The following is a 10,368-nucleotide window of genomic DNA, read 5'->3' as shown; positions in this document are numbered from 1 at the left end:
AAGGGCATCTGACTTGAGAAGAATCCACTAGAGAAGTTGTCACTATCTTGAAAGGTGTCCGCCACCTGTAATCATGTCCGGTTCTAAATATACGTGGTGCCAGAGTAACAGGATTTGATAAAGTTCTAAAACATACACCACTTCTTATATATTAAGCTCATAAATTAATTATCAAGATTTCTCTATCAAATAATCATTGGATTTAAATTCAACAAAGAATGAAGTACGTGGAACATTAGTGGCTGAGGCTCTGAGATACATTGTGAGACAATGGATTGCTTGGTGAATCCCTCTGCAACTTCTCCATCAATAATTCAATAACAGAGTTATTCCATCATCCAGATCCTCTTGAAACATCAATTTACCGTTGCAACGTCCAGCATTTACACTATTCTGTGTGACTTAAAGTTATTTAATATCAAAATAATAATTATTACAACCAGTTTTATAATAATATTTTATAAAAAATAATAAAAAATCATGGTCCAATTAGTATTTTTATTTGTTGTAAAAAAACTTTTAAAAGTTCTCAAAAACATATTTTTAATAAAAGAACAATGTAAATTCTTTAAAAAAATTATTTTTTAATTACAATCAACTGTCACCATTGTTTGGCTCGGATGCAAGACGAACCCTCCCAACCATCAGGCATGCTTTGCACCTGATGTATATTGATGATATATTATGCTTGCATATGGTATATCATATATGGAGTTAATTCAAGTAATTTTCAATATTTTGAGAATCAAAATTCTTTTTCCTTAGCATTTGATAGAAAATTAAGAGAAGATACTTCATTTTGTCTTTTTTATATTTTTCCAATTCTCCCTATTTAACCAAATCAAAAAGATATTAGCAAGTTCTATTTATTTTTCTACATTATATATATATATTTATATTTATTATAAAAAAGATGATTCATCATCAATTTATATTTGTTTTGTAAATAAAAAATAGTGTAAGCTGCAAATCTTATGATCTAAAATATAGTATTTAATTTTAAAACTTCTCAATACATATATTTTTTAAAATATATTTTTATATTTATATTTTTTTCACATATTTTAATATAAATATGGCTTTATCCCTTAGTCGATGGGACCTCACTCAAGCTAGTGAGTTATTTTTTTTTTCAAATACATTTTTAAAATAAAATCCAGCGAGCCCTGTCTTTTTTTTTTTATCAAATATATTTTTAAAATAAAATCCAGCGGGCCTCGTCGAGTCTCAGCAGCACTCTCTCTTTCCACCGGCTTAGCAAGAAAATTCCGCGAGAGCACCAGAAACGAAATCGTCTAAACTAAAGGAAATGGACATCCAGAGAGAACCGAGATGGGGCGAGAAGCGCTTGCTGGCTTCGATCCCTCTCGTTGTCGTGTTATTTAAGCTGGCGGACTCCATCAACTCGGCGACTTCCGTGTAAAAGAATCAGCGTAGGTTTGAAACGACAAACGAGCGGTGCTCGCCACTTTTATGAACATTGAAGAACTAAAATCCAAAAGAGAGAGGGAGGAGAACCGGGCCGCCGGTCCAATTCGCGCCACCCAGATCTCGCCGGCGATCATGGCATCCGACCACACCTTGGAAAACGGTGTCGATGGCGACGACGAGAGAGAAGAAGACGACGACGAGGAGGAAGAGGAGGAGGAGGACGGGGAAGAAGAGGAGGAGGAGGAGGAGGAGGAGGAGCCGAGGCTCAAGTACCAGAGATTAGGAGGCAGCGTGCCGTCTCTCCTTTCGACCGATGCCGCGTCCTCCATCGCCATCGCGGAGCGGATGATCGCGCTCGGAACCCATGATGGCACCGTCCACATCCTTGATTTCCAGGGCAATCAGGTTTCTCTCTCCTTTTATAATTCCCCCTTTTTTTCGGGGTGTTATTGATGCTCATGATTCCAGGAATTCTTGGTTATAAACCCTCGGTCGAGAAATTAGCTAAGGTAGCTTGTTCGTGATCAAAATTCGAATCCTGATCAACTGGATCCGTTTAGAATCTTGTTTCATAATGATCGCGAGATCTTTTTTCAAGAAACGTAGAATTTTGTGAAGCGAGTGATCATGAAGCTGTTCGAGTCTTATTGAGGATTTTTTTTAGTGGCAAAGAAAACCTATTTTTCTTATAGAAGAACATGCTAGTCTATTTATTGATGCTAGCGGAGTATGTTTAGCTGGTCGAAATCTTTGTGGATTAATGTATGAATGCAAAATCTTTAATGAAGCTGGAGGTTTCCTTGAACATTAGGTTTTGCAACTTGTTGGCTGCCCATCCAAACCTTAATTTGGCACTTAGTTTTACGTCTTCTGAAGTTCTATCGCTGACACTTCTTTTGTAAGAGTAAGATGAATACTGATGAATATCCGGTTGTGGAGTTTTTGTTCATGGCTACAAGATAGGTATCTGCAACAGTTTTTTCTGTGTGTTGGGATGATTTTTGGATCACATGGAAGCCGCCAAGGGTAGCAGGATCAGGTTGAACATGGCACAGGTAGCATCAAAGTTATGATGAAGCTTTTTACAAACCACAAAAGTATTATTAAGGTACAGGATTTGAGGTGATTCACATCTACATTGAAGGTGATTCGCCCATAATTATTTTACAACTAGAACACATCGTGGCATGATGATGGATGGCTCATTATGCATTTTAGACATGTTCACTAAGCTTTAGATGTTTCCTAGTACAGATGGCTTATTAAACATCGAAACAACTCAGTTACGCAGACTCATAAATAGCTAAGTTGAGTTGGTTGCAACATTCCTGTGGAAAATATGCTTACATGTAATGCTGCTAGCTCATACGCTTCTTTGGATATTAATTTTTGAGGAAGGGGGAGGAAAAGAGAGGGGTATCCCTCTCCCTCCCTTTCACTCCGTTAAACTAGTTTCCTAATTCCTCTAATTTGGAGGTATTGGGAGGGAAAGGGACATGAGACAGATAAAGGACAAAAATATCCACAGATCTTCAAGTAAAACTATGGTATAATGGTCTTTTTGATTTAAAATATCTATTTTCTTTCTCCTTTCCTTTCCCTTCCCTTATGAGGACTATCTAAACAAGAGTGATGTTCCCTCTCCCTTTCCCTCCCCTCCCCTTTCCTTTCCTTTTCTTTTCTTTTCCTTTCCTTTCCTTATGAGGGATGAGGGCTATCCAAACAAAGCGTTAAAGATCTATTAAAAAGACCTTCATTGTGGAAGCTCATTTTTGCCCCTAGTCTACGCGTCTCTTGCTACAAATATCTTCTTTCCCAATTTGTTCTAGGTCTTTTTCGTTTTCTTTTTTTTAGATATTCTTATTGGAGTTTTTATGTATCTGCTTGTCTTTATGTTGTAGTTATGAATAAGCATTCCAGTGAAAGTAGATATGCTTTATTTGTTTGGCTTTATAGCCATAGGGTTAGGATTGGTTATTTAGAGATGCAGTAAAGACCAACAATCATAGAAGTATTTAAAGATTGTGTCGCTGCTGAAATCTAGGACTCGGTCGGAAAGGCTAGATCGGTGACACGTCCTCTCAAGAGAGAGACCTGCAAGATAAGTTCCGATCAGAGTTGGTTCTGGTAGGGATCCTTCAATGCTCAAGTTAGAAACCAGGAGAAACAGATGAGGAGTGCAAAAAGAGACCGTATGCGTGTACTTTGGAGGTTCCCTGGGGGTCCTTTTGTAGGTGAGGGTTAGAGAGCCATTTTGGACAAGTTACATGGTCGATTTAAGCGCGATATAGCAGGATTTTCGATCAGAATTTTCGAGATCAAGTGGTTACACCTACGTTATCTATTCCGAAGCCAGCTAAATATCGCAGACGCTTTTGAATTTTGAAATGAGGGCACAGATTGGATTGGATCGGATTCTTTTGTTAAGGGTTCGGCGTGGTCCAATGGAGGCGGGTGTTGAAGGAAAGAAGGGGCTGGAGCTGACTGCATTCAGTAAGATAAAAATCGGTGAGGGCTGAAGTATACCTATGGCTGAAGTCGAAGATCGACCAGTTCAGGTGTCCAGTCGTCTATAGATGTTGGGCAGATGTCGGAGGTTAGGTGCCATGGAGATTGAGACAGATTTAAGGACGAATATAGGATGAGGTTGAAGTCAGGATTGGCTGATCTTGGATATTCTGTTTAGGGGGATCACTAGAAGTCAAGGATCGTCAGGGGCCGAAGCTAGGATCGAGAGGTCCCAAATTATGCACTAAGTGACTTTAGACAATTCTTTTATGGTACAGAAGCACATATTCATTCGGGATCAAATATTTCCATCTCTGACTGCACCGTGACATCGGCCTTGTATATCACATCACCTATCTTTCCATTAGTCCATATCTTCAATCTGGATGATAGATTTTTTTCCAACACATGCCTCTTACTCTTGAGTTTGGTGCGGACGAAGGGAGTATATGAGTTCTGATTTGTCGAAGACATGCTGTCCTTCCTACCGAAACGGTGTCTGTGGTTCTTGGGTGGAGTGAACGGTTATATCAATGAATAATCATGATCAAAAGATGGTTGGCGGAAATCAAAAAGTGATATGCCTCATTTTTCATACAAATCATTAATGGGCCGACTGACGTCTCCTGCACGCCAATAGAATCATGCCAAATATCAGTCATCAGATGATTGGGCAGGATTTGGTATTTGGATAGTTCTGATCTTTTGTGCATATAAAAGGAGGTTGTGCTTCCTGCCTTTTTCTTTCATGCTTCCAGACTCTTCTAAATTTTTTTTTCTCCTCTGGTTCTCTTCTTCGTTTCGAGAGCTTTTTCGATCGTCGGTGGCTCCTCTTTGAATCGTCGTCCCTACTTCCTGTGAAATTATCGTCCTCATTTCCTGTATCGCCGTAGGTTGGTCTCCTCTTGTTTTTTTTGTCTTTTTAGTCCGATCGTCCTTCTTTTTATGTCCATTCTCCTTTCTGTTCTTTTCTTTGCATCTTCCAATGGTAGGTTTCGGGAGTCTTAGCGAGAACTAGTCTTCCGGATCATTTTTCTCTTCGAAGGAAGCTTTTGTCGGTGTGGGTGAAGGGCGCGGTGTTGTATCCCCCTTCATTCCTTACACAATTGGATCTAGATTGGGCATGAAGGATCTAAGTATCATCCATGCCCGATATAGAATCCTGACTATCTTCGAATTAGTCTCCTGGGCTTGGTGGTAGGGTCGCTAGTCCTCCCTCCGGTAGGATCAGCCTGTATAAAGAGACTTTCAAAGGCGGATTTAGGCTTCCTATCCATTCCTTTGTTATTGAGCTCTTCCACTTTTTTGATGTCTCCCTTTGTTCTGTCATTCCGAACTCTTTTCTTTTCATCATCGACTTTCTTGTTCTTTGTTCTAAAATCAGAGTCCATCCTTCTCTCTCTTTTTCGATCCTTCTACACCGTAAAGAGGCATATCGGTGATTGATGGTATGTCTCTCCTCTGAAGGGGATTGCTGCTTTGATAAGGGGAGCTCCTTTGGTATGTGATTGGAAGGATCGGTTTTTTTTTATTTCGGATCTTTCTGTCGAAGAGTGGAGATTTTCACACTAGGATTGATCGAGGAATTCTACCTTTTGGATCTCGAAGCTAGGAAATGAAGACTTAGAGCGCTCCGCAATTTTAAGGGAATATGAAATTCCCCCATTCAAGGAGTTGTTATCGGAGTAAATTCTTTTCAGTGCTGGCATCAGTCCGGCCGACCCCAAAGATGAGGATTTCTCCAATCTTTTCGATGCCTGTTCTTCTTGTTTTCATAAATACTGACTCCTATATTGCAGAAATGAAGTCTGAAGAAGTGAAGAGGCTGATGAAAGGTTCGTTGAAGAGGAAGGCACCCTCTTTATCCACCGATGCTTAGAAGAAGCTCAAGATTTTGGACGAGAGCAACAAGAAAGTGGTCCCCCCCACTCCCGCCTAGGTGGGGTTAATTTCAATTTCTCCCCTTCAAACTTGGCCCCCGAAGCCAGTCGCATTCCTTGCACCCTAGGCCGATTCAGCCCAGACGTGATTAGACTCAGTTAGAGGGTCAACAAACCAAACACAGGGTTTGGATTCACCGTCTATTCGGGATGTCTTTGACGATTGGAAGACCGCCAATAACGTCTTCTAAAAAATGCTCTTCGACGTTGGCTTGAAAAAAGTTGAAAAAGAGAGCTTCGCAATGCTGTAAAAGTGGATGGTATATTCTATAGTGCGGGTAAATTCTTTCTTTTCTTTCTTCCCTTTTTTTTTTAAACTTTTTATTTTTTAGGTACAGATGGCTCACTATACCGCCGCTTTCATCAACAGATTGAGTGATGCTGAGGGAGAACTGGCCGAAGCGCATAAAAAGTGCGAGATGGTCGAAACTTCTGAAGTTAAAGCCAACGCCGATGCTGTTGAAGTCAAGTCAAAGGCGGAAGCTACTGAAGCCGAGGTCACTCGCTTGAAGATGGTGCTGAAGAAAGTCGAAGCCGACTTGGCTTTGGAGAAGGAAAGAAGGCTGGAGGCGTAGGCTAAGGTCGTCGATGTTGAGAAGAAGGCTGAGGATCGGGTTGTCGAAGCCGGGTATGTGGCTGTGGAAGCCTTCCACGTGTCCGATGAGTTTTCGAAAGAGAAATGTGACTTCGGCCAGGAGGCCTTCAATATCGACTTGGACATCTGCTGTTGGAGGGTGGCTGTGTGCTTCTTGGATTTAGACTTGAGCTTCCTGGATGAGGCAGAAGAAGAAGGAGAAGAAGGGGCCGAAGAGAAAGTTGTAGGAGATAGGATCCCATCCGTCGAGATTGTTGAAGGGCGCTCCGAAGTTGCTCCTCTTTCGGAGGTTGTGCCTGCATCCATTTCTGTCGAAGCTGTGCCAATTTTGCCGCCATGAGTGGAGTCGGAGCAGCCAGCTACGGTTATCTCAAGCTCCTTAGTCGACCCTCATGTCGAGGTCGGAAATATTTAAATTTGTATATCTTTTGTTTTTCTTTTCCAGTCAATGTAATGAAAGATTTTGAAATCAATAAAAAAATAATTTTTACTCATGTTCTTTGGTTCATGTCTGTTTGTGATGCTTTTCTCAGTTGGTTCGGTGTGATTGTTGTGATCGTATATTTTTACAATATCGTGTCAAACATCTGCCAACAGTTTTATCTTTAAGGGTTCGAGTCGAGAATCTTGAGGAGGACCTCTATCGGACTCCACGAGATGTTATTGAAGCAAAGAGGAAACTTCGAAAGATGAGGAAGAAGAGTGATTAAGTCTTTGGTAAAGGTAAAGCATCTAAGTGTCTGAAGCAGGCGGATAGAGAATATTTTGCCGAAAAACGCAGGTTGACCGAAGAGCGCGATCGATTTGCGAAGTCTGTTGGGAATGCTAATTGGAGGATGGTGGCGGCAAAAGTTTCTTGCAAAGAACGATTGCACAAAGTCCAGGATGAAATAATAGGACTGAAATACACCATAGCATCGAACAAAGCCGCTAATGAAGTCAGAAGTCAAGCCAGATTCAGCTGCCTAGATCGATTAACTTCAAGGCAATCTGCATTCGGCTAAGGGCTTGATCAGAGAACTCAACCAAGTGGTGGATGTTGAGAGATCGGCAGTTGATGTTCTTCGATGTGAACTCATTTAGGCCAGGCAGATCTTCGCTGACCTTCCAGTGGCTTTAAATAAAGATAGGACTGCGGTGACTGAACTCTGTATCAAGTTTGCGGAGAGCACCGTAGCGGCCGAACATGCCAAGACCACTATTAGGCTGTTGGAGGATCAGCTCGCTTCGACTTTACACGATGCGACTCTTGTAGTTGCTGATATATTAGCCTAGGCAATCGACGTCGGCTTCGAGGAATGCAGAAGTTTGGTCAGATGACTTTTCTTTGAAGTCGACTCTCACCTCAACGTCCTTAAGGATGGTGGAAATATCGAAGCTCCATCGGCCGAAGGTGGATCCTCCAAATGATCGTCAAATAATTGATGTACTCTTTTTGCTCTTCTTTTTTGTAGACATCTGTCTTGTAACTTTTGTAAGAAGTTCATTAATAAAATAAAATTTGAAATTTTTATTTCATATGTATTCACTTAGTCTCATCGGTTGTGTTATAGTTCGGATTTACTTGTGTACGATCTTTGCATTGAGGGGTTTCACGGAGATGTTCGTAAAGTGACCATCCTTTTGGGTTTGGCTTTGTACGTTGTCGAAGTAGGTGGGCAAGGGTCCTTGAAGGTTAGCTCTCGCTGGTTGCCGAAGTTGATGAGCTGAGGATCCTCGTAGGTTAGCCTTCTGAAGATCCTTTTAGATTAGCCTTCGTTTCTCGTATGACTAAGATCTTTTTGGGTGTAGTGAAGAACGAGTGACCTTCAAGGATTCTTGTAGGTTAGCCTCTGCTTCTTAGTCATCGAGGTCTTTTGTCCGTATAGTTTAGATCGATGAACATTGGGGGTCCTTATATGCTAGCCTCCACTTTTTGCATGACTAAGATCTTCATGGGCTATTGGCTCGTTGAAAAGCGAGCGACCTTCGGGGGTTCTTGTAGGTTAGCCCCCGCTGCTTAGCTATCGAGGTCTTTGCCGAAGATTGAAAAAAGAGCAGTTGCGCCCGAAGCTTCTTTTGGAGGAGTTCGAGGGCCCCAACAGTTGGCTCTTCATTAGTCAAAGTTGGTTTGTGAGTTCGCTTATTGGAAACCCAAGCGTCCATCTACGATGTGCCTTAGAGACTTTGTTTGTCATAATGGTGAATGGAATCTTCCAAGAGAACGGACTGAGAATTTATTTCAGATTATTCTTTGTTTGCCATATGGTGGGCCCAGGCGATTCTCGAGATGTCTCGTCGATTATGTTTTGATCATGGGAACGTGCAGTAAATGGCAGTGACGATTGGCATTTCGGAGTTGGATGCACGACACAATTTGGTTGGTGGTTGGCTGGGCGCATGCCGCATTAAAACCTATATAAATAGTTTTTCTTCACAATTGATACATTCACTAACTTTCGCCTTCCTTTTCGTCCACCTGCAATGATGGAGCTTACTTCTCGACAAGTCAAGGAAGCGGTCAGAAAGAAGGCCGAATATTTGAGGGGGAAGGATTTGGCTAAACGTGTGAGGGCCGCGTCGCCAGTCTCTTGGCTCGAGTCATGCACCCCCTCTATCGAGAATCTCAAGCGAGGGATCTTCTACTGTTACAAGAGCGGCCCATCCAAATACCGCAGAGGAGGCATTTGCCGAGGCTTGGCTTCGCTGCATTGCGGAGTACAAGGTTTTGGAAGCCTTCAAGGGGGAGCTTCTTGATGCCTTAGCTGCCGGCTCCATCTAAGACTTTGAAAACTGCAAAGCCTGTATAAAATACTTGATGCTGTAGCTAGATCTGCATGGCCTTCGTCCTAGAAACAGTGACGAGGAGGTCAAAGCATTCTTTTCAGATGAGGATTAGGCCCTCTTTGTCCTGGATCTTGGTTTTGACGAAGTTGAAGTACTACCAGTCCTGTGGAACGTCTTCTTTTTTTCGGTGTGACGCTTTTCTAGTGTCGTCTTTGTAAATATAAAAAGAAATAAAAAAAGTTTTTTTATACGTACCTATCTCGTGGATGTGTTTTCCTTTATAATTGCAGCTTTTCTTTTCTTTTTCTCTTTCTTCTTTTTTATCTGATGAGTTAGGCTCCTTCGGAGAGTTGTAATAGGTTAATCTTCGGAGGGGATTCGCATTGAAATTGTATTTTCGTCGAAAGGCAAGAGAAAATGACGATATCCTAAGAGAAAGGTATTTTATTTGAGAAATAATTAACGTATTATTGATAATACATTCAAAGAATCTCCGAATGCTACAGTCGAGGTAGGGGCATTCCATTCAGTTGCTTGAGATGATAGGTCTCCGATATGATGATTTCGTCCACTTGATAAGAGCTTTCCCAGTTTGAAGATAATTTTCTGCGTTCTGTAGGTTGGGAGACTTCGGTTCTACGTAGGATCTGATCATCGGCTTTAAACTCTTTGTTTCGGATATGAAAATTGTAGTACCGTGCTACCCTTTGCTGATAGGCCGCCATTCGTACTCATGCTTTCTCACGGATTTTTTCGAGTAGATTTAAATTTGTACAAAGCTGCTCTGCATTACTTTGGTCATCATAATTTTCCATTCGATGTGAAGGGAGTCCGATTTCTACTGGGATGATGGCTTTCATTCCGAAGGAGAGGTTGAAAGGAGTCTCTTCAGTGGGTGTCCTTTGAGTGGTTCGGTAAGCTTAGAGTATACTATGCAACTCGTCCACCCATGCTCCCTTGGCCCGATCGATCATGGCTTTTAACCCCTGTAGAAGGGTGCGGTTAGTCACCTCAGCCTCTCCATTGGCCTGCAGGTATTCCACCGAAGTGAAGTGTTGGGCAATGCCATAGCTTTGATAGGACTCGACGAGTTTGGAGTTTGAAAATTGGCGTCGTTACCAATGATCA

The 10,368-nt window shown here is 41.7% G+C and overlaps 1 protein-coding gene across 1 annotated transcript in view; it reads left to right on the top strand.

Moving 5' to 3' along the window:
- The first annotated feature begins 1,330 nt into the window (after positions 1-1,330).
- LOC105058932 (vacuolar protein sorting-associated protein 41 homolog) overlaps positions 1,331-10,368 on the top strand; it is a 33,071-nt gene continuing 24,033 nt past the window's right edge. Inside the window, exon 1 of the mRNA XM_010942016.4 lies at positions 1,331-1,836. Coding sequence (XP_010940318.1) covers positions 1,474-1,836 — 363 coding nt within the window. The 5' untranslated portion in view covers positions 1,331-1,473. The remainder of the gene's footprint in view (positions 1,837-10,368) is intronic.

Source organism: Elaeis guineensis, chromosome 16, assembly GCF_000442705.2.
Source record: "Elaeis guineensis isolate ETL-2024a chromosome 16, EG11, whole genome shotgun sequence".
Classification (NCBI taxonomy): Eukaryota; Viridiplantae; Streptophyta; class Magnoliopsida; order Arecales; family Arecaceae; genus Elaeis; species Elaeis guineensis.
Note: the sequence above shows the minus strand (reverse complement) of the source record. Positions and strands in the feature narration are given on the sequence as shown.